Below are 24,644 nucleotides of genomic sequence, written 5' to 3'. Positions count from 1 at the left end.
GAGACCCTCTGTCAGCACACACAATGTTTCTATCAGCTCCCTCTCATGCTCTCCACCTCCAAAGGTTTGCTCCAACCAACCACAAAAGCTACAGTTCGATGTTAGCGCATGGCATCTGCCATAAGATATGCAGCTTGCCTCAGTGATTCCATCTTTCACAGGACTCACTTTTCCATTCCTCAATCTCAAGTTCTCTGCTTTCAAAGGACTGGTCATAGGGGTCTGCCACTGGTTCATCATCTGGGTCATGGTACTGAGAGAAGTAGCCATGGGCCAGTGCCTCAGCTGCAGTAATTCGCTTGTCTGTGTCCAGCACCAGCATCTTCTCCAGCAAGTCCACAGCTATCAGAGCCCCGAGACAGAGAAAAGAATGGCGTTTTACACACAGGGAGCCATCAAAACACTTTATTCTAAGGCTCAAATTTATATAAGTACCACCTAAGGAAGTCTGTAGTTTTTCATGAAACCCCGCCCCCATCCTTTCAAGGTATATGAGGCATCTCCATATTGAACTACTCCATAGTCAAAAACAAACATGAGTGAACAAATCTCAGTATTCCAAGATATGCCAGAATTAATGTTCATACTTCCTCATTACAAGATTTTACAGCCAGCAAGAGTGATAGGTTTTAAAATGGCAATTAGCTAAAAAAATATACAGTAGTGGATTCTACTTTTAATATAGACACCACAAGCTAAGTGTACAGGACAAAGCCAAGAACAAGTGTTTCTCCCTCTCCTGAGCAAATACTCCGGATTATAATTAAGATCTGTATTAAAACAATGCAGAAGCATCTCCCGGGAAGTCAGTGCCAAGCAGCTAGTTGAAACATTAACTGGTAAATATCTTCTACTTTAGAGGCCCAAATAAAAGTGTCAAGGACTTTAAATTTTATATTTAACTAGTAACTTATACCAGGGTTGCAACATCATGCTGCAGGTTGCAATGTTTATTTTATACACCTTGCTGTGGAAAAAAGTTCCTAATGGTCTATTAGAATGGTGTTCTTGAAAGTAGATGGAACAGCTGACTCACTCACTTCCACCTCTCCACCACCCAGAGCCCATCTAAACAAATCCATCCTCACACTAACCCAAAGGGAAAATCCCAAGTCTCCAAACCAATGAGCAAGACCTAACAATATCTGCCGCTAAATCCCCTTCCCAGGAGAAGTGCTGCAAGCCTTACCCAGTGGATTGGCACCAATAAACACATTTTCAAAGTTCATCTTTGGCATGTAGGACAAAGACTGGATGTAGTTTCTTGCCTGTGGAAATAAATGTTTGTTAAAGAACATCTCCCAGCCACCAAGATATGGAGCGCGCCTCAATTTGTCAGAAGTATTTTGTTGTGTATATACTGCCTACTTACTTTGATTTTCCTGCTCGCACCTCTGAGACTCTTATTAGGCACATCAATTTTACCCTCTCTCACCTACCAACCATCCATGGTGGGGGGAAGGGGTTAGAGATATTGACAATCAAGACTTGCTCCATGGTTTGTGCAAAAGTGGAAACACAAAGTACAGCCCAGAGACCTATTGCAAAAGCTTACTGCCTCCTCTAAGAGGCATAAGAAGCATATCATATACTGCTATGATATATAGACATCTTCATAGTATCCAGTGGTGAATCATTCAACTGTTAAATGATACTCTAAAAACAACAACTCATTCAGGTTCTCCTACGTCCCAGAGGCCAACAGTTTAGTCTGCACTATTCTAGTTTGAGATTTGCTTTAGGGTTGTTTTAAAGTCTTGCTGTAGCAGGCAGTTATCTTAGTGCCCATCCCATGCCTCATGCGAGCATTTAGTGAACCCAAGAAGCGGTGACCTGAATTGCAAACCCCTGTACATCCTGTCAGGTCTCACCTCATGGCTGGGCATCCTGTTAATCAGATATGCAGGGGGTGTTCCCGTCAGCCGCATGATCTGCTGAAGCTGGTTAATATCTTAGGTGCCTAGTCAAGGGCTTTGTTAAGAACAGTGCAAAAAATCATTTTAAACATAGAAACACAGCTGCATACAAACTCTTTCTTCTGCCCCCCCCCCCCCCCCAAGGCACAGATCAAACAGGCAAGAACCACTCAGTCAGTCAGACATACTTGTGAGGTTTAGTGATGCGGACTAGTGAGCAGCTAAAGCAAGTGATTCCTAATTCTCAATTGCTAATAGCCTGTCAGCACAAACAGGCACGAGTTTAACAGCCAAACTCAAACTTAATTTACAGATTTGCCTCCTTCAAACTTCTCAACAGTTTACCCAGGCTGTTGCATTCACATGTGGCCTCTGAACAAACTGATCCTCTGAACTGGCTTTAAATGCATAGCTTTACTGACTTACTGCACAGGAAGCTGTCAAGACCCTTGTGGCCTAGATGCTGGTGATATTAGCTCAGCAACTGGTACCTTCCCTCTGAACAGCTACGCAGGTAGTGTGATATGCGGGTGAGGTGATGGTAGACAACATATGCAGGGTTAGCAAGACATTAGCATTGCACAAAATAAAATATTAGCTGATGTCACTGAACAAAAGCGGAGAGAGTTTAACAGCAACTAAAATGAGGCAGAAAACCCTGCCGGGGACAAGTGCAAAGAACAATGCAAATCAGAGCTTGTTATAGGAACATCACCCCTGCCCCACACATAAATCCCCATCCACTTAGCTAGCGGTTATCTTCATACAGTACAAAACAGAGCAGTGCCAATACTTTCCTGTATTTTATGGAAAAGATTCTTAGTGCAGACTTAGATAAAAAGGAACTCTGCTTTTCCTTCATAGAAGTAAACCGATGTTGCTCAACTCAGTGCCTATATTCTGAAAAGTCCCTCCTGATATACAAACTAATCTAGTCCCCTTGACCTTCCCCAGCATCTATCACACCCATTGTTCTCACGCCACTGGCACAGAGGGTGGCATCGCCCGCTTCAAATCATGCCTCAAACATTCTCTCTCGACTTCATTTTCTTCCTTCCCAAAATATGGTTTGCAGGGTTGGTCCCAGGATATTAAAGAGACAAGGTAGGTGAGGTAATATCTTTTATTGGAGTTGGTCCAAGAAAAAGAAAGATATTACCTCACCCACCTGGTCTTCCCAATATCTGTCACTTTCTCCTAATGCTCTAAATCTAAAATTCAGGGTTTGTTCACATGAACATTTAGTTTGCAGCAACCTGGTGTGTGTGAATCTATCATGCTTAAAACCTTCCACTGATAATTGTCCATGCAGACCCTGCTGATGTCCATTACAGTTGGTTAATGACCTCTGAGCTAGTTCTCATTGAAACAGGACTAGATCAAAGTGCACCAACAAACTTAATGTGCATCAGCAGTATCCACACAGAGAGTCCATGGCAGATGAAAATTTGATCTTTCTGCAGACTAATTGTTTGTTTAGACAAGCCCTGAATTATTCACCTGTTTAACCTAATCCTTCCTTCCTTCACCTAATTCAGCCTCTCCTCAGCCTACAGGTGGTAGTTTCAATGACAGCCAAAATATTCGCCTCCCCTTCGCACCTTTAGTTTCTCCCAATCTGACACCAAACAAAATCAACCACATTCTTGGCCAGATCCGTAATTTCTCCTGAAGGATCAACTGCTTAGTCATCAACGCATAATTTAAATTTAATCGCCAATTCACCAAAACTACCCTCTTTTCCACACTACTACAGCGGTCACCTCAAGTACCCTATACCTTCTGCCCTTTGGGTCAAATCCTATCCCTCGGTGATTCTTCTCCCAAACTTCCCCAGTACAGAACACTACAACGTGTTTGCGTATGTCTCAGCTACTTTGACAATCTAGGCACACAGTAGTCCACCCACCCGTAAGTCCCAATATAACACTGAACTTCAACCCTGCAGGACTTCGGGTCATCAACAGGGGAAATATTGATTCGCCAAACAAAAAAACTCATATAGTTTAGTAAAGGGCTTGGAAAGGCCACCTAGTCCTATAAGACCCCTCACTAATCTGTAACATTTTAATCATTCTGCAATTTCTACAGTCACTGAAACTCCTCCCTCAACTCTTCAAACGCTCTCATTGCATGCCTTCATTTACCTGCCTTCTCCACCCTTCCTGCCACCCACTGCAAAGACTTGGATACTTTCCTCCATGTAAGCAGCATCCATTCATAATCACATCACAATCATCTCTATCCTCCTAACTTTATTTCTCTTCAAGTAGAACTACCAGAGGGGAGTATGGGGACAGTTAGTTAACCCCAAGGGCTCTCTTACATGAAGTTCAGCCAGATCCTACAATCTATTACGTCTCTTATTCAACATTTACATGAGGCTGATGGAGAAGCTAGTGAGATATCAATGGGTTGCAACCCACACACTACATCCTTGAAATTCAGCTCCACATCGTTCATCAGTTCCAGAAAGTTCAATCACACTGCTTTTTCAGTGTCTGGCTGAAAATCACGGCTAACAGGGTGAAGTCCACTCCAAATTAGTCGGAGGTGATAATGGTAGTCTGAAGAAAACTATCAAAGGAAATGGAGAAGGTACCCTTTCAGCTGAATGGGAAGGTCCACCCATCTTTTGTAACTCAGATTTGAGACCTAGGATCCTTATTAGACCCTAGGCTGCTTCTATATATTCAAATATGCAAGTGTATCCAAATGGGCTTCACCCCTATGTCTGAGAAGAGATCTTCGAGCTAACAGTCTGTAAATGAGATATCAGGAGCTGGTGACAGTGGAGGGCCCTCAAGTCTGGAATTCAATTATTTGCTGTGGCCCTGGCTAAACTATGAAGAAAGTTTGCGTTTTAAAATGTGTTACCTTATTGAACATGTTTTTACACACACAGAAATTAAGGTTGACCATGATAAACTAACACATCTTTAAAAATGTTAAACCTTGTCTAAACCAGTGTTTAAAGTCATGTTAATATACCCATATTACCTATTTTGTTTTAAAACAACCTGTTTCTCTAATCTAGACAAGGCCAGTGTTTTTACTTACTGATCTTCCAGATCCTGCAAGGCATATTTACTCAGGCTTTTTCTGAAGGAGATATATTGCCATTTTCATGCTGTTTTCCCCACAAATTCATTTAAATTGTAGTTTTTAAATTCCACCCAGCTCCTGCTAAAATTGCCAATATTCCCCCACAAAAACTGCTCCACTCTAAGATAGCCACCTCCACTCTAGAGACCATATCTCTACATCTCCTCATGACTCCCATAAACAGAACTATCCCTGTCATGCTAAAAACCACAGCTATCACATCACAAAGAAACCCACCAAATCAAATTGCTATTAGCTACCTCAGCACAATACTGGAGAAAAATCTCATCTCTTCAACAGCTTCACCATGTAAGGCATCCACGAAAGCCAGTTGGTTACGTACCCTCCCCCTCAATCTTTGACTATAACGTAATGTTTGATACTACTGACCATACCATGCTCCTAGAATACTACCTCTGGTGTATCTGTACCCCAGGTTTTGCTTTACTCAAGGGAGACAATACTATACCACTACAGAAGGATCCCATAAGGCTTTGTTCTCAACCCTCTTTTCCTCTCCATCTACCACCCCTTACTAGAGTTCAGCATTTCATAAACATTCCAGGACCATTTTTATGTTGAGGTCTCTGAAAACTTCAGCAAAATGTCCCTTTTCAATTTACACTCTGCCTACCTGCTCGACCATATCACTCAGCTCTAGCTTAACTTCCTTCAATCATCATAAAAGATGGCTATCCTCTTACTTGATAAGGGGAATACCATTAATTACATCTATCTAGCTCATCTCAATTCTGAACATGAGTTCACTTCTCAGATTTGTAATACTGCAGTCATTCAGATACATTTTCTTTGCAACTCTGCAAGTCAGAGTACTGTAAGTTCTTCAACAAAACAACAGCTATAGTGACACTCCTTCTATGAACTGCTCACTGATTTCATGCCTTATTGTAAGTCCTTTTATGTCCTCCCCCAAATTTGCCCACACTCAAAGTTCTGTTGATTCACAGTGCTTCAGCCCACCATATCTTCAGGACACTTCTTGGCCACCAAGTTCTAGCTCTCCCTATACCTGACCTGCTCATCTGACTTCTCGCATGTCTGATAAGAGGTCAAGCCTTTGCTGCTCCCAGATATATGATATATGAAATAGTCTACTCGTCCCCCACCAAACTGATCCTCTGATTCTTTAACAAGTACCTCAATACCACTTTTCTGCAGCTTGCCACTAGAAACCTGTAAGCCAGTTCATTACATCAGCACTTACTATGTATTAGCAACCCATTAGCTTCTGCTACTCCCCCCTTCCCCATATACTCTTTTTTTTTTATTTTAATATTTTTATTGTCATATCCCCTTGGTGTAACTTCTGTGGATTTTAATTTTGTGAACAGGTAAAATTAAGTCTGATTTATTTTATACTTTGCCTCCCCAAAGAGGTTCCTAATCCAGGAACAAACATTTTTACATGGCAAAGGCGGCAGGAAAGACTGAAGACACTGGTTACCATTTAAATAGAAGTCTATCTAAATAAAGCTTCAGTGGTCATAGATAACATACATGCTGGCAAAAGTACAGTGCAAATTAACACATACATTAGCACAGCACGACTGTTTGAAGTGGCTAGGCTGGCTGTGCACTTCTTCCATGGTGGCCATCTCTCTCATAATTTAGCACCTGCAATGCAGTTTGGATTTTATGCACTGAAAACCAAAGCGTCTCAGTGGTGGCAGCAGCAGCAGCTCATTCTGCTGTCATATGAAAGACTTCTTTGGGAAGAACACACAAACTCCCATAGAGAAATTGCACACGTTTAGATGTCATGCTCATTTTTGGATGGGATCATTTGCCCACAGAGAGTCCCTTGGACAGTCAATCTGGAGAACCAGTGATTGGTGTAAGTCCCAATATCCCAACCATAAGAGGTGCTTCTCCAGTAGTATCTGCCCGTGTGATCCTTTGTGAAGTACAGACCCACAAAAAGAAATCAGGAAAATGTAAAATGAGATGGGAAAGCGGAGTTCACATCATAGGTAGGGCAGGAGGAAGAGAGATCAGGCAAAATATGAACTCACGGACGCCCCAAGAGAGAAAAATGAAAAAGGAAGAGACCAAAAATCCAGGAAAAAGATCACAAAGTACAGACAGACTATGAGAGGGCAGAACAGAGGTAGAAAACACACTGACTCCCAAAAGGGCAGGTATTACAATCAAAGTATAAACTCACAGACTCTGAGGAGATTTTCTTCAAAAGCTCAGGCCCTGGGGTTCCAACGAGTCTCAAAATGAGCTTCAACTGATCAATATCTAATGGTGAACCATAAAGGAAAATGCTGGGACAAATCAAAATGAAAAAAAAAAAAAAAGTTCAGAGTATCAGCCTAACGAAGCTGGAGAGTTAAGGTCTAACAAGACCTTGTCTGAATAGTCATTTTAAGCAAACTTTATACATTCCTTCTGTATAAAGTTAAACATCCCCACACAATGCACTTGTGTCTAAATCATTTATATTAAACAACTGGACCACAAATGTGCACACATGCATTGAGCAGAGTTGGTCACTTACACTTGACTGCCATGAACAATGCACAGCAGACATTGAAGACAAAACTTTTGTCTCACTGGCAAGGCTTAGTTCACATGCTCACTCCACCCTTTAACATCCACCCAGAGCTTTAGTAGCTAGCAGTATTAAGCACGTTAGTAATAGATGCAGTAAAGCAGAAGGCTGGCAAGTGTAGGTGCTAGTATGCAACAATACATGGCCATTTGCAATATACTGCTGAGACAGTCTGACCACTTGTGACAAACTCCGGATGTCACAGAATGACTGGAACTTGCTTGCTGTCTAGAGCTGTTCTAGCAACCTAAAAACTGACCTGGTGCACCCATCTCCCACTTCCCATGCTGCACGCTAAACTGCAGAACACTGAAGTGGCCAACATAGCCAGCAGAGGGTGCTTACTTCCTACTGGCTTCTTTTAGAAAATATGAAGCGGACTACATCATCTTATTTCAACACTGCTGCCAAAATAAAACAAAACCTAACAGGCAGAAGCTTTGCACATATAGGGCCTGAAAGTCCCCAAAGCTGCATATTTGTATGATGAAAAGCTTTGTGCTTCCAATGGGACTGCTGATCTAGAATAGACACGATGCCCAGTCCAAAACAGAGCTACCATCAGGTCATTTAGACAACTGAGCTGCTCTCTTTGAAAAGGTAGAAAATAAATCTTTAAGAAATCTGAAAAAATGTACATGGAGAAATCTGTTAAAATACTGTTACAGGTCTGATAATCACAAGAATAAAGAGCCAGACTGGAAGTCAACCTTTTTAAAAATTGGGAGCAATCTTATTCCATCTCTAAATTGCTCTAATATTGCTGCAGTCCAAATCCCATTAGTGATTTCACACTACACCATTCAAGTTTGTTTCTGGAATATCATACCCTTAAAATTACATTAACATAGTTATGTGGTTTTCTTTAAATACAAGATAATCTTTTTAGGCAGCATGGCTCACGGCAAAGGAAACAATGCCACTCTGATCTCATAAATGCAGTTGCAATTGTCTCTCACTACATGGCATCTCTCTACTCAAATGCCACAATGCACACATTACTACTGAGTATTCTTACTACATCATTTTGCACATATTAGAGTACAATTCTTACTACAAAAGTCTTCAAGTGGTGGAAACATTTAAATGAATTTTTGCCCATGCTCAGGGGTTGTTTTTCAAATACTTATTTTTAAAAAGGAGCCTTGTACTCCCAAAATGCATCTGCTGATATTAAGGACTCCTTGCATGTCCAATTCTACTTGTTAAAGCCATACTTTGACTAAAGCTTGGTCTACAATAAATGCACCTAAAATGGATAAAAAGAAACTATGCTATAATATACTTTGACAAACAGATGAGTTGATGTTTCATTTACTATCAAAAAGTTCACGTTGATTAAACTGTTTATCAAGTTTGAATCAAAACAGGAACTCAAACATTACACCTAATGGTCACATACATGTACCTAGACAGATTTACTGTAATCACTGAATTGCAAACTCTTAGGCATCAAAACTTATAATGGAAGCAGACATTTCTGTCATATAAATAGCAGAAGACTGCTATAGTTAATACAATCAGCTATATTTAAATGGCCCTGATGAAAGCCAATTTAAGACAGCCATTACACCCTTCACTCATGCTCTTTTGCAAGCTAAGGACTGCCTGCGTGCCTTCACTTTGAGTTTGATATTCTTTGGTTTATTTGTATTTTTTAATTTAAATTCCTTTTTAAGTGTGTTTCAGAATCATGCTTACGCCTATCAGAATTATGGATTAAGGCCGCTATTTAAAACACGTTACCCAAAAGGAGACATTATGGTACTGAAGTTGAAATATAGAGCCAGAATGAAGTTTGTATGTTTATACACATTAAGAAATATGGGAATAGTTGCTGTAAATGTAGATTCATTGAGTTTAAGACCTAACAGGATCATAGGACCCTTCTGTATAATAGCCAGTCACTAAGGACAAAACAGAGGCCATGACCACTTGTGATCATTAAAGACTCCATGATTTTTATTAAGAGAAACAGTGATGCCCTGGATGTCTTGAGTAAATTCAAAATGTCAAAAGTATTCTGAAAGATCTAAATATTCCCTGAAGTTTTAGCTGAACAAGATCCTTACTTTTTGTCCTAAACTACTAGAGCATTGCTGTGCTCTTGTGATTGCAAGAAAAGATAACCATGTATAATGTACAAATGCAGGACATGACCATTTAGGGAAATCTACATCAGTGTGTTTACACCTGTGTGGATACACCTGCACAGTTATCCCTAATCTAGACAAGCCCAAGTATTTTGGCATCTAAATCTTGATAGAAAAGTGAAATATTAATATTAAATTTGCCCAGTGTTATTTTAAGATACCTAAAGGGCTTGATTTATAAGTGTGAAAGAACTGAACTAAAGTGAGAGTCAGAAGCATTTTTTTATTTTGGTAGTTATACTTTATTGAGTTTTTAAATAGCTGGCACTTACAAAATTGATTTGATCTTTTTTATTAAACACAAATCCAATATATAATTTTATAAATAAAGAAAAATATTTAATTGTGTCTAAATTTTAAGATGCTCTTATTTTTCAATCTTACCTGATAAAGAAAAGATGATCAAAAAAAGAACAGCTGGGGTCTGAACTCCTTAACTGAGTTACCCATTCACAACAAACCCAGAGTGCTGGCTTTGATATGGCGTGTGAACACAGGTGTGCAAATGACGCTATTGCACACAGTGTGCCATCTGCCATGTCAACCCTATTCTCAGGAGACAGCAAGGTATTAGAAGTTACCCGAAATTTCCGAAGTGTATTACACTTCGAGTACCTTGGTAGCTCCCAAAACCAAAACTAATGTGCTGAGTGGACATTGCAGCACGCAAACATGTGAACTATTGCATCTAGTTTAGGCCTACCATCTGTATCCCACTGAATTACAAGCATAGCCTTAACTAATGGGGCAAGTGGTGCCAGAGTGAAGTCAACTCTGAACAGTTACACCAAACTAACAAAGTTAGTAAACACACAAAGCAAAAGGAAAACAAAAACAAGAAAAACAAAACAAAAAAACACTCACAAGAAAAGCAGTGTATGGAAAGGGAAAGCAGAGCATGCAAACCTCAAAAGGGATCGCCACAGGCTCTCCGAGGACTCAAGTCCCAATGATCCTGAAATGCAGAAAACAATCAATCTTCCATCATCAGCAGCAGCAGCAGACACTGCAAGATTACAGAAGCTTATCCAAGCAAAGCATGTCCAAAGAATACTTGAGAGACTAGACAAGCAGAGCAAAATGTACCAAGAGACCATGTAATTCCCAAATGGTTCGTTTTCAACATGAAACTTCTGTAGAACAGCACATGATTGGATGGCAAAAATATATATTTTCATCACAGAATTTAAAGGAATACAGTCAATTTAACAGTCAGAGAAATATAATTTTGTTTATATTGTTGTAACAAACATCCAAGATTGCCAACAGTGAAAGAAATGTTTGTTTCCTTTTGCACATGACAGTACTTTGTACAGGAAAAACAGCAAATCAGCTTCCTCTCTTATTTGTGTGGACTAGTCACATTGAAAAAAAGAGGTGATAAAAATGTTTTTAATCAATGGGAAAATATGCTTGTAAAAGCACAAATATTAGTATTAAACATAAGGGAAGATTACAAATATCTGAAATCACTTAATTCATTTTCTGAAAATGACAGAATTTCAAGAGGACAGTGAATGATTAATCTAATTGTGTGTGGTAGTGAGAAATTAAGGTTTTCAGTCAAATACAATCCTTGATCTTATTCCCATCACCCCAAAATTTTCTGCATCTGTCAATTTCCCTACAACTCTTCCCTCATCAAAAAAGATTTTATTAACTATAGAACCTCACAGTTGATCTATGAATTTCACCCCAGAGGTAACCAAGACGAAGATAACACTTGAGAGACTTAATGTTCCCACTGTACGTATAATTATAGAAACTATGGCTAATCACTTGAATAATAAACCCCCAATGCTGAACATGTTGGGAGTTCAGGGCACTGATCTTAACAAATGCAGAAGATCTGGGTGAGTCACTACCTTTAGTTCCTTGTTGCTGTCTATGCAGGACTGAGTCAAGGTTTGGGAGGGTGTTAGCCCCCTTTTATATCTTTGGCATGGGGCGTAAAGGCTTAGGTAAGGTACACACATAACCCCCAACAGATACTGTTTTCCAGAACGTGCTAACCTCACATGCATAGGATATACATGTCACTTAAGGTGGGGATCCATGCAGGCAATGCTCAAAGAACTACTATAGGCTTTCTATATCTGTGGAGGTGGTGTGGGAAGGGCCTCAATACCTTTATATAAAAATGAAGCCTTGATTAGGAGAAAAGCATCATGATGTGACAAATTATCAATATGTGTGAAAGAATGCATGCGTTCAATATAGAGAATTGCAAGTATCTGCAGGAAATATATATAAACTAGTAAAGTACCTTACCATGACACGGGAAAGGACAGGATTTCTTAAAATCAAACTTTCTTTTGCACAGTAGTTATATGCCTATAAGGCATATTCTAAAAAGTCAGAGGAAAGTCTCTCAGACTTGGAAGGAGAGATTTATCTATTTTGCTCGGAACAGTAAAGTACACACTGAGAATTATTTCCTGGCATTTAACAAAACATCTAACTCTTATGCAGCACTTTTCACCAGTCAATTTCAAAGCACTTTATAAAGGAAGTAACATTCCCAGTTTAAAGAGGGGGAAAATGAGACACAGAGAGCTGAAGTTACTTGCCCAAGGTTACCCAAAAGGCCAGTGGCAGCACCAGGTCCCGAGAGTTCCAGTCCAGTGTTCTATCCACTAGGCCACACTGCTTCTCTTATATTGCAAATCCTATTTGAGACATTTTAATTACACGTCTTTGTAGCTTTTTTGGTTACATCTGGCAGGAGAGACCTCATCTGAAGCACCTGAAGTTTAAGCAACCTTTGTTAGAGACTCTGAATCAGTATTCTCCTATTTACATTCTGAATTCAGGGTGCCACTGCTTCCAGGGTCAAATGTCAACAGCAGTGATATTTTTGCTGATACAGATATTCTGCAGATATTTCTGCAGCAAAAAGCCAAATGTCCAAGCCAGACCACCTGATAAACTGGTTGCCAGCAATTAGGTAGTCAAAATGGGGAGACAGTAGTTTTTGTCTATTTCTCTCTTCTAGACCCCAGACAAGGAGGAGAGAGAGAGAGAGAGAGAGAGAGAGAGAGAGAGAAGCAGAACTGGGGTTCAAGTAGCCCAACTGAACTGAAAAGAGGAGAAGGGGAGAGATGATGACTGATGTTGAATGAGAGCATATTTAGCAAATTTAGAGGGATGAGTAAGATCACAGTTAGTAGGGAAGGAAAGGAAGTAGATAATGCAAAACAAGGAGATGAAGACGAATGGAATAGTTAGACACACTAAAGGAGGAAGAGAAAACATAAGGTGACAAGTGTAATGAAAGGAAAAAAGCAATTGGGTTTTGGTTTTTTTTAAGACCTAGGAAAGTGTGTTCCAAGATGACATATTAAATAGTACGTTAACATATTAAACATTAATAGAAAACTGAATGACAATATGTTCCAGTAAACAGATGTAAATGTTAGTGCTTATGCAGACACACTACAATCGAGAGTATGGTGTGGGGGGAGTTTTGGTGAAAGGTGGTTAATCTCTGGCAAAATTCATCCCTATATTTAGACGTTACTCAATCACCTCTGCCAGGAATGATTTTTATCCCTAGTCATTTAATGGCTGTACTAAAGTTTTGGTTTTTTCTTTGAAATACACCAATTTGTTCCAAACAGTAGGGTTTTTTTGTTCTAATTCCCTGGGGAAGATATTTCTAGATCAGTGGTCTCCAACCTTTTTATGCCCAAGATCACTTTTTTAATCTAAGGGCAACCCAGGATCTACCCCGCCCCTTCGCCACACCCCCACCCCACTCACTCCACTCCCCCCACCCCTGGTCACTTGCTCTCCCCCACTCTCACTCACTTTCACTGGGCTGGGGGAGGGGGTTGGCATTTGGGAAGGGGTGCAGGCTCTGGGCTGGGGCCGAGGGGTTTGCAGTGTGGGAAGGGGGCTCTGGGCTGAGTCTGAGGCAGGGGGTTGAGGGGGTATGGGGTGCTGGCTCTGGGAGGGGGCTCCAGGCTTGGGCAGAGTGTTGGGGTGCAAGAGGGGGGTACAAGGTGCTGGATCTGGGTCAGGGCTGGGGCTTGGGGTGCAGGCCCCGGGAGGGGGCTCAGGGTGTGGCCTCCTGCTTGTCAGCACTTACCTCTGGCGGCACCCGGTCGGTGGCGGGTGCAGCGAGGCTAAGGGTCTAACCCGGCCCCACACCGCTCCCAGAAGGGGCCAACACGCCCCTGCGGTGGGCCCATGGGTCTGCATGCTGCCCCTCTCTGCTAGCATCGCCCCCGCAGCTCTTCCAGCCAATGGGAGCTGTGGGGGCGGTACTTGCAGGCAGGAGCAGCGCACGGAGGGAGACCCCCGCCCCGGGGCTGCGCTGGCAGCTTCCGGGAGTGGCGTGGAGCCGGGTAGGCAGGGAGTCTGCCTTAGCAGCAGCCACACTGTGCTGCTGGAGATCATGATCGACTGGGAGATCCTCTAGGATTGACCAGTTGATGGCAATCGACCGGTGACCACTGTCCTAAGATGCTCCTGCAAAGGATTTATTCTCCTCCGAACAAGTTACCCTCTCTTGTAGGTTTGCCAAAAGATCTCACCCACGCCACTTTGGTGCTATCAAAACAATTCTGAAACAAGTCTTACCAGAGCCTGAGCCCTCACATCTGCCCCAGCACACACTGAAAGGGGGAGTGGAACTCATCTGATTAAAATTAATAAGTGTCTGACAAGGGAGCTGGATATTTGGAACAAATTGGCAAGGGATCCCTGACCTAAAGAAGCAGAAGAATCGCTGTTTTAATAGCACCCCGTTTAAACACACAGAGAAGGTCACCTTACTGAGAAATAAGGGATATTTTATACTTGTAAGGAATCTGCAATAAGCACAAGAAGGATACAATAGGGATATGGGGCATATTGTGCCACTGACCAAACCCAGAACGCAATAATTTTGCCAGGCTGACAAGGTGTGGGACTCCCAGCAATTGACAACGAGATAGTTCTAGTAATGACAGGTACCAATAAAGAGGAAGAGTTCTGCCTCCTTTTGCACAGTAATGATTTCTCATGTGGGACACACCTAGCCATGTCTGGAGCACAAGAAGTCATCACTGAAAATTTTATTTCCTTGTGAAATGTGTGAAAGTGAAGAGCTCTAATTTACATTTCAAAAGACAAAATAAAGTTTTTAAAAGGATACGGTCTGTACCAGGAAACAATGTTCTTCCAGTCAACAGCTCAGCCATAATGCACCCCACTGACCAAATATCAACTGAACAAAACAAAAACAAAAAATTAAATGTAGTCTAGGAAAAATAAAATCTCAACAGAATTACCTTCTTCAATAAGTAGAAATAACTCCATGCTTTGGCGTTAAATACAACTTATACCATGTCCCAGGCCAGCCAACAATGTTCCGTGACCATCAGCTGATACTTGATGAAGCAAACCTAATACCAAATTAGATGAAAGTTTCCCCAGCTGGGCATAATGCCCATCAGGCATCAAAGTCCACAGAGGAAGAGGGAAAAGCCTGTTCGAGGCAGACAGATCTCTGTGGGATGGATTTGCACAGCTGCAAGAGGGCCTGGTCTTACTCCTGTCATACCCAAATGGAAACAGATGGAAAGAGAAAGCCACAAAAACATTCAGGGGGATGTACGCACAAGTAAAGAGGAGAGCGTGACAGGAGAACAGAAAAAGAAATAAGAGGTATGAAATCAAAGGAGCAGATTTATACTATCTATTTCTATAGGAAGTCATGACCTGGCAAAATGAGAGGAATATCTATGAGGCCGGATATTTTGCTCATTATAATCTCAAGAATTGTAAGTGAATTATTTAAATGAAATCCTGTGAATGCTAATGTAATGATACTCAAGCTGTGGTCCATGGACAGCTGGCTCGCCACACAACGCTGCCTCCTCCCATTCAGCTTTACTCAAGTACAGCTGCTATAGTTGCCCCAGTGGAGCACTTACAAATGGAAGGGGAGGGGGGGTAGTGTCCATAAAACAATCCCTATCAAGATGAGAACCCCTCTGCTAATGTACCTGTCTGGTTGTAATGCATCCAGTTCAGCATGATCTCAGGAGCCCTGTACCACCTGGTAGCCACATACCCAGTCATCTCATCATCCGTGTGCCGGGCCAAACCAAAATCCAGAATCTGCAGAACAACAAAAGAAAGCTGCACATTGTTGTAATGGAAAAATGAAACCTAAATTCTTTAGAACAAATAATCAGGAAGTTTTGAGACTGGGTGGAGAGAGAACTGGATGGAACGATGCAAAGAGTAGCTTATGGAACACAAATTAAGGCACTAGACAAAAATACAATAGACCTTGAGTATCAGCATTTATGCAGAGTTGTGTGTGCATAACTTGCCTCTAACTGTACTGTCCTCAATTCCAAGCCAGAGTTGTTAGCTTTTACTCTCATGAGCGCTAAATTCACACAACATGTAAAAAGTTCAATAGAAGTTTTGCACAAACCTCCTTTCAGCCCCTTGAAAACATACAACAGGTGAGGACTAAAGTATTCCAGGCATTTTAAGCTGAGCTATTAAGAAGCTGATTTGCTTAAGTAAGTTCTGCATCTTCAATGTCCACCACAACTACTCAAACCACAAGTCAAACTAATTGCATACTATCACCAGATTACCTTCAGCTCACAGTCTTCATTTACAGCTAGGTTACTAGGTTTTAAGTCCTGAAAAAGAAGGAAACAATATTAGCATCAGCCTTGCATAATAACGTATTAGCTGCAGTTACAGCAGAGTCTATGCATTGTCTGCATTTGGCATTAACAACCATTTAAATAAGAATGCAACTTTTTTGGGGGGGGGTGTCTCATTCTAGAGCCAATTTTTACTGAGTTTTCTGCTGTTCTCATAGGCCTTCTGTATAAGCAGCAGTCAGTCTTTTCAAGATTCTTTGATAAAAGGCTAATTAAGCCTCAATACCTCTGTTAAGGTAATGGAGAGGAGTAATGCAATTTACCCAAAGACACAGCAAGTCAAAGCAGAGCTGGGAACAGAACCCAGGAATCTTAATGTCATTTTCCCCACTACAAGACAACTTCCTGCAATATTCCCCAAAAGCTTTCATCCCAATTCTAAAGCTGCTGTGATGAACAGATTCAATGTCACACCTTTTAAATTACTGATTTCCATACATTTTAAACAAAGTTATCCTAGTACAAATACTCACTCTGTGTATTATGTCAGCCGAATGGATGTACTGTAACACAAGATGACAGATATTTTACAGATCAGTATGGAGTAAACATCCTCCCATGTCCTTACTACTAGAGCATATTAACCCCCGCCCCGCACACACAATTAATTTGCAGTAGGAATTAAATGGGACTTAAGTGGTGCATAGGCCTTCCAAGGGTCATATGCACAAAGGGTCATATGCACAAAGATACTTAGTCTGTCTCTTTTCAGACACTGAAGGATTCACTGTTACCAACAATGAAACTAGAATAATGATATAAATTGCAGGGATAAAAGATCCACTATGATAGTGCACAGAACAGCTCTTATTCATAACCTTCCAGACTCAGCCCATTGCTATGCATAATGTGAGAATGTACTCACATTGTGAGTTTCTGGTGGAGCACTATAACAATACTGAATCATTAAGCGGACAGGAGAAAGGGCAACAGAAGGTTACCCTACATGAACTAAGAGAGTGAATAAACTCCACAATCCATTCATGTTAATCTCTGTAAGGGGGATTGTACAGTTCAGGAATTTCCATCTCCTCAGTATTTTGATAGGACTGGTACAAGTACCTTCAGACCCCGAAGAATTTGGTATATAAGAAACTGTACATGGTCATCTGTGAGCTTCTGGCATTTCACAATATTGTTCAGATCAGCCCCCATGAGGTGGGTCACCAGGTACCTAGAAACAAAAGGAAAGGTGGACAGGGAGAGCCACCGGGAAATACCCTTTTCTCCCACGAAAGACAATTACTAAGCAAACTAGCATTCCCACAGGGCTTAAATGAAGCTTTGCTTCATATGGAACAGGATATTAGAATAACTGACCACTATGGAGACATCCTTCCTGTTCCTCACACACTCCTGAACAACGTGTTTTCTTGTTCAATACAGATGACTAAAAGGCAGCTCCATTTAAGACTCCTCTTTTCTTTCCATAACCCTTCCTCAACTAAGAAATATCTGAAATAGCGGAGCAATTTTCTTCATTTCCATGGCACTGAGAACATACTGGGACATTTGCCAGTCCAGGTGAGTGGCCATACCAATGCTTCACAGGAAAGCAGAATACCCATGCTGAACTATGGGATGGAATAGTGGGTGGGGCAAGAAACTTCTTCCTGACCCAGTGGCAATGTCGGCTTATATCCTGAAGCATGAAATTGAATGCCAGTTTTCTTTGGGATATGAAGTGTCCACTACTTTCCAAACTACCCATATCCATACAAACAAGCAAAAATATTGGTTTGTAAACTCCTGGACTACATTATTTCAATCCCATATGTTCGGTGAGCAAAATAAGATACACTGAGTCTACACTAGGAGGATTTGCTGATTTAGCTATTCTGGCAAAATTTACTAATGCAGACGTGGGTCTACCAAACGTAAAATGATTGGACAAGGTTTTCCTCAGTTATGACACCCTAACAATAAAGGTGTTCAGGGGTCCATAGAGTCTGCCTTTTTTTCCCACCTTGTAACAACTACAAAGAGAGATTAAAAAGCCAAGAAATTGTATTTTAAACACCAACAATAATTTTCTGTATAAGGATTTTACTCTAATTATTGCTAGTTACTGTCAATGATAAATGCACCTTAGTAATGATATTCCAAAGATACAATAGGTAGCTGGCCAGCCATCCAAATATAAATGCACAAAAAAAACCCCCAATACTTTCTATTTTTGTTCTTCTCAGTAAGAAATTTACATCAAAGAATAATAAATTCTAGTGAAACTAGAAGCTATGCCCCCCCACAGTCTCACTATACTTTCATACTGACTTGGTCCTCTTTTTCCATTCGTGCAAACAGACAGAGTACCATTTCTAGACCTTCTAAATATACCCAAAGACATGATTCAGTACATCCAAGAGAAAGAGCAGATTGTGAAAGACCATTTGCAATGTAATAGTTTTACATTAGGAAGCCCAAAAACCACCTAACTTCAGAAGTTTAGTATTTTTCATAAAATTAAGTATTTAAAAAACCGTGCTGAAATTTTTTAAAGTTTCAATTTAATTTGTAATTGTGGAAGCAATCTTCTCTGCTGGTTCCCACAGTACCTCAAATAAGATACTCTGGACTCTGCTGATTCTGTAGTGCTTCTCCTAATAGACATTGCTGCCACAAACCCATAAAGAACATAACAATGTTTTGCTATGAAGTAGTATATGAGCAGAGGAGTCCCTGTATATTCTCCCCTATTCCCTCTGGTAGCAAAGGTCCTTTACCAAGCTCAGAAGCAAGGGTTTTGTCAAATTCTGAATGGTACAGATTTTGTTTACAGTGCTAAGGATGGCAGGGGCCAATTACATTAAACTCTCACTGTATAGTAGTATATAAAACTTGGAGATCTCTCCCCCATCAGAAGTCTATGGGTATGTCGACAATGCAAAAATAAAACCACCCCACAACCTGCAGCAGAGAGTCTCAGAGCTCAGGGTCAATGGACTTGAGGTCAAATTATGGGGCCAAAAATAGCATTGCAGACATTCCTGTTCGGGCTAGAGCCCAGGCTCTGAAACCCAAAGGGGATGAGTCTCCGACAATTAGCAACCACGCATAAATGCGGAGACTTCTACCCTGAAGGCGGATGTTTATATTATGGCATCAAGAGCACCTTAAAAACACCAAAAGTAATGTTTTTAAGAGACCTTAAATTCCACCTTCAGAAGTGTCTTTGGCATTTCAGTTCCTAGTCACTTTTGTAAATTTTACCCAAGAACTTTAAATTGGCTTGCTCAGAAGAAAAATCTCTGTGGGAGAGAATCTAAAAATTGGAGATCTTTTATAGTATAGTTTTGTACTTGTTTATGCAAGCCAGGTTCTTCACATTGGAAACCCTTCCCTGCTGAAGGCAAACCCACATCTAAAATCATGGGCATCAAACCATGGGCAGTTTTCCTTGTTGCCATAGTCACTTTTGCACAGTGCATTTGTATCCTACCAATTCAGAAACGCTAGTTTTGTATGAGGAATACTGCCACTCATTCAGTCTGGTTTGAGCTGATGGGCAACTGCGACCTTTCTTCTGTGTGGCCTAAGTTCAAAGCACTCCACTGGTCTTAACTCGGGAAATCCTTGATTGTCTAGCTGAATAAGTATCCCTTAGCTATCTTGGACTCTCAGGCGTGGTAATGTGTAGCTTTTAATTCAATTCCTGTGGAGATCTGCAATATATCTGAAAAGTCTTCAGGCTCATTAAGCAGCATCCACATAACAGGGATTTCTTTTGTTACCATAAACATCTCCTTCATTCCATGTGGCAAGCAAAGAATGTTGTGTCAATGCATCAGGGCCTGGGACACTTGTGATTCAGGGTGCTGTACTAACGCCAGTTACACCTAGCTCTTACGTTGCTTTCATCCATTTCTATCACATTGCTTTATAAAAAGGTGGTTAAACCACCACCATCTTCTACAGATGGAAAAAGAGGCACAGAGGGGATATGCATGGACAATATGCATGAATTGCAGCAATGGCAATATGATGGAACAAAGGACATGAAGGAGATAACAAACAGGTACCCATGTACCCCTGGTGTGGGGATATGACCCAGCATGGAAGTGAGCATGACTTGACGTGACCTCAATGTCCTAAAGCATGACACAGCTGAACACTTCAAAGGGGTCAAAGTGCAACCTTAGGACTTCATGCCTAAATTGTGTTGAAACCAAGCTCACAATTAACACCCAGCTGGCTCGCTCAACTATGGCATTATAAGATACTTTTTACCTCTAAACTTTCTAGCTGACTTAGCCTTGTTCTTGGACTCAAGTGCCCAGAAAAGTGTTAAATGCTCACCCCAAGTCTTGACTAGACTTGCGGAATTCAGATAAGACAGCTGTGGTTCTTCCCTAAACATTGAAAATGGCAACCATATTGTTGGCCATTGAACCAGTGTATTCGCCACTGTGCAAGCCAAAGGGCTGCTTCCTTTTTGATGGGGAGGAGCAAAGAAAAACAAAATGGAGGCAGGCGACCTAAAGTGGTAAGACCAGATGACTGAGAAAGAGGCACAACGATCAAATTCTATTTTATTTAAAGAAAGCTGAAGGCACTACACTTACCGTAGTTTTATTGAGCCAAAAGAGAGATATAAACAAGTAGTAACTGAAAGATAAAATAGCTATTGTGGCTCCATTTAGCTAGTGCATGGTAATGTAAGGGACTCATGGCTGGAAACAAGAGATCCTGGCCTGTTTAGCAGGAGCAGGAATGAGCCAACCAAGTATTGTCTGGTAACGGATTTGACCTAGGAGAATCCTGCAAGACATGTTAATGGAGCACAGACTCAACAGTAGAGAGCTGCTTTAAATATGCCTTTGAAGAAAATACAAATACCCCATTTGTCAAATGCTACTATCTGCAAACCAGCGAGGAGGTCACAGTCCCCAGAGACCACTATCCTTCATATGCCAATGGACTAGCTGAAAGCAGACTTGTAAGAGCACTCCACATTGGGCATACAACAGTTAACAGAGTAATGTCCTAGGTTTGCATTTTGCGCTCTCTTGTCCTTTGTGCTGCAGAATCACACTTGTGTGGAATCCAAGAACAATTTACGGGTCTAGATATCCATTTATCCACTTCCCCTCTGTCTCACCCTCCATCTGTCAGGATCAAAGACTATATTTATACAGCTCATGACAATGCCTTGTCAACTGCTTGCAGCAGCTCACAGCTGTATCCTGCTACAAGCCATTCCCAGGAACAACACGATTCCAGAAATATAAACCTGTTCCATACGGGGCTGGAATTTGGTGATAAACTATAGCAGTTTTGGAGTCACTAAAGTAACCAAAAAAGACTGCTTTCGTACTCTCTTTCCAGGTTAATTTCAAGCTATAGGCATAGACTCACTGTTTCTCAAAGTTAATTGGTTTCATCTTTAATCCAACATGAGACACAAATATCTACTGGATCATATCTTTTAAAAAAATGTATGAATGGCTTGGCACAGGTGGTCTCATTCCAGATAAGGTAAATGCTAATTTCCCAACCCAGTCAATCTCTTCCAAAGCACTCGTACCCACCAAGGCAGGTACCGACTGCATTGCCTGAGTAGCATAAAGGGAGCTGACCAGGATACCCCACTCTATATGCTATGGCTTTGAAGAACTCGTGAATGCACTGCCCCTTTCCTGCTTTTTTGTCATTTAAAAAGGGTGATTATTTTACATCATTAGACGAGACTAATGGAGCTAAAATGGGGATTTTCAAAAGGCACTAAAGGGAACTGGGTGCCTTTGAAAACCCCAGCCTAAATATGTATAGGTTGGCTCAGTAAAGAGTAAACAGTGATGGGAGGAACAAAAAGGACATCTACTAGTACCTGAAGGGTGTAAATATAGAACAGGGAAAGAGTTGTTTATGGCATAACAAGGAGATATAATTAGAAGTGAGAGTTTCTGGACAAGGAGAATGATTAGGCCTTGAAATAATCTCACATGCGATGTAGAAGTCGTCCCAACACTTCAGAGGTTTAAAAGTAGACTAGACAAGGTGCTAGTAAAAGCACTATAGGGAACAATCCTACACTGGCAGGAGGAAGGATAAGATGATTAATAAGAAATTAGAGATAGAAAAGACCTGTGATTCCAAAACAAAATTTAACTATAATCCTCACAATCCTTCCAAATTTCAACCATGTACCAAGGGCAGCTCGCACTACTATAGTAGTTTGTGTGCTTATGGGGGGGAAGGAGGGGAAAGCAGGAGAGAGAGAGAGGGGAAGAGAAGCAGGGGACTATGTAACAGTCTTCAAACACGTTAAGGGCTGTTATAAAGAGAATGATCAACTGTTCTCTATGTCCACTGAAGGTAGGACAAGTAGTAATGGGCTTAATCTGAAGCAAGGGAGATTTAGGTTAGATATTAGGAAAAGCTGGCTGTGGAATCCCCATCATTGGAGGTTTTTAAAAACAGGTTGGACAAACACCTTTCAGTGATGGTTTAGCCACAGTCAAGGGCCTGGATTATACTTCTCAAGGTTCATTCCAGCCCTACGTTTCTATAATCGTATGCTGGGGCTGCAGTTTTCAAAGATGTTACCTACACATCATTGAATTCTTCCAGTGACTTAGCAGGTGTGAACACATCCAACAGACCAATCACCTATAAAGAAAAAAAGGCAAAAAATGAGAAAACTGTGAAATATATTTTGTAATACAATTTGATCTACTTCATAAATGGTTAGTTCCTGTACTGGAGTAGAAAAGATTCACTCCATCTCACTTTTTTCTTCCAAACACATCAAGAGGCCAGGGGAGGAGGGAAGAAATTAGTTTTCATGATCCTGAATACAGCTTATGTTCTTGTGGCGAAAAAGTTTCTAGTTTTAATACATATGGTTGCCATTTTTACCCCAACCATCCATCCAAAGAATCAAATAGGGAAAGGTGAAAAATCAAGTAATGCAACTTGATATTATCAATTGACACAAATGCTATATTCAGTGTTGTTGTAGCCACGTTGGTCCCAAGATATTAGGAGACAGGGTGGGTGAGAATATCTTTTATTGGACCAACTTCTGTTGGCAAGAGAGATAAACTTTCAAGCTTACACAGAGCTCTTCTTCGGGTCTAGGAAAGGTACTCAGAGCGTCACTGCTAAATACAAGGTGGAACAGATTGTTTTGCATAAGTAGCTGACGCATACCGAAAGGGACCATTCAAGGTGAAGCTGGCAATTAAAAACTCCTCTAGTCACAGGGGGAAAAGGAGAAAGGGAAAGCAGCTGGTGGGAGGGACAGTTGTTAGTGCGTTACAGGTTTTTGTAATAAGCCATAAATCCAGTGTCTCTATATAGTCCGTGATTTTTAGTGTCTGGCAAAGTTATGAATTTAAGCTCCCAGACGCATCCTTTGAAAGTGTTGTGCAAGTTTAAAATGCTACATGAAATACTGGATAATCTATTAGGGAGGAGGAAAAGAAAGCAGTGGATAATTGAAAGTCTAATTACAAAACAAAATGCTTTTGAAGACAGCACAGTAGAGAAAGCATACAATTGAGGTTTTAAAATCAGAATTATTGGATTGAGAAGTAGTAATTCTTTCCTACTAAATTAAGTTATTGGTGGAAATAATTCTATTCTATTATATTGATCCAAAACACCTTTAAGATGCCAGAGACCAAGAAGGTATTGTTGGAAAAACTATACATCAAATATAGGAAGTCCATACCTGTCTGTGTTTTAATTATCCTTTGTTAACTATTGGTTAATGATTGGCTTTATAACTCTATGATGTTTTATCATAATGACAGATTATTTAAGTTATTTTCTATCTGAATATAAAGAATGGTCTTTTTTTGTATTTTTATCTTAGTCTAGTTAGTATTTTTTGTTAAATAAAATAATCCAAGTCACAGAATTTTTCAAATATTCTTCAGTTCCAGGCTTCATTCTGATTTATGGAGTACATAAGAATTTTAAATACAGAAGTTCTTTACCCTTAACACAATGACTCCCCATTTTCTAGATGTCAATAGAGAAGGAAATCAAAATGAGTGAAAACAAAGTTTTACTTAACAGGTCTAAACACCTCCTTTCCCAGTGAAGATCCTGACCTGAGAGGCAATACAAACCTGTGCAACTGATCAACTCAGAAGGACGTAGGTGTAAACCCTAGTTTAATAGGTTACAAAACAAAATATCCCCAAGGCTTTGTGATGAGATCCAGTATAGGACAGAATATGTTTTAGGAAACCCTGAAGCTACACAC

General features: G+C 40.7%; 1 protein-coding gene across 2 annotated transcripts in view; it reads right to left on the bottom strand.

The window, feature by feature from the left end:
• The window catches only part of MAPK14 (mitogen-activated protein kinase 14), a 50,226-nt gene that overhangs the window by 2,788 nt on the left and 22,794 nt on the right, over positions 1-24,644 (bottom strand). Inside the window, exons 3-11 of one of the 2 annotated variants that reach the window (XM_074936407.1) lie at positions 22,980-23,038; positions 17,492-17,603; positions 16,903-16,932; positions 16,355-16,402; positions 15,746-15,860; positions 14,893-14,964; positions 7,207-7,286; positions 1,190-1,268; positions 169-342 (exon numbers count right to left, since the gene is read on the bottom strand). In XM_074936407.1, coding sequence (XP_074792508.1) covers positions 169-342; positions 1,190-1,268; positions 7,207-7,286; positions 14,893-14,964; positions 15,746-15,860; positions 16,355-16,402; positions 16,903-16,932; positions 17,492-17,603; positions 22,980-23,038 — 769 coding nt within the window. Of the gene's footprint in view, positions 1-168; positions 343-1,189; positions 1,269-1,871; positions 1,952-7,206; positions 7,287-14,892; positions 14,965-15,745; positions 15,861-16,354; positions 16,403-16,902; positions 16,933-17,491; positions 17,604-22,979; positions 23,039-24,644 lie in introns of both variants that reach the window. The other variant, XM_074936408.1, reaches the window with a different exon arrangement.

This window comes from Natator depressus, chromosome 21 (assembly GCF_965152275.1).
Source record: "Natator depressus isolate rNatDep1 chromosome 21, rNatDep2.hap1, whole genome shotgun sequence".
NCBI classification, from domain to species: Eukaryota; Metazoa; Chordata; order Testudines; family Cheloniidae; genus Natator; species Natator depressus.
This window is presented reverse-complemented; position numbering and strand designations above follow the sequence as displayed.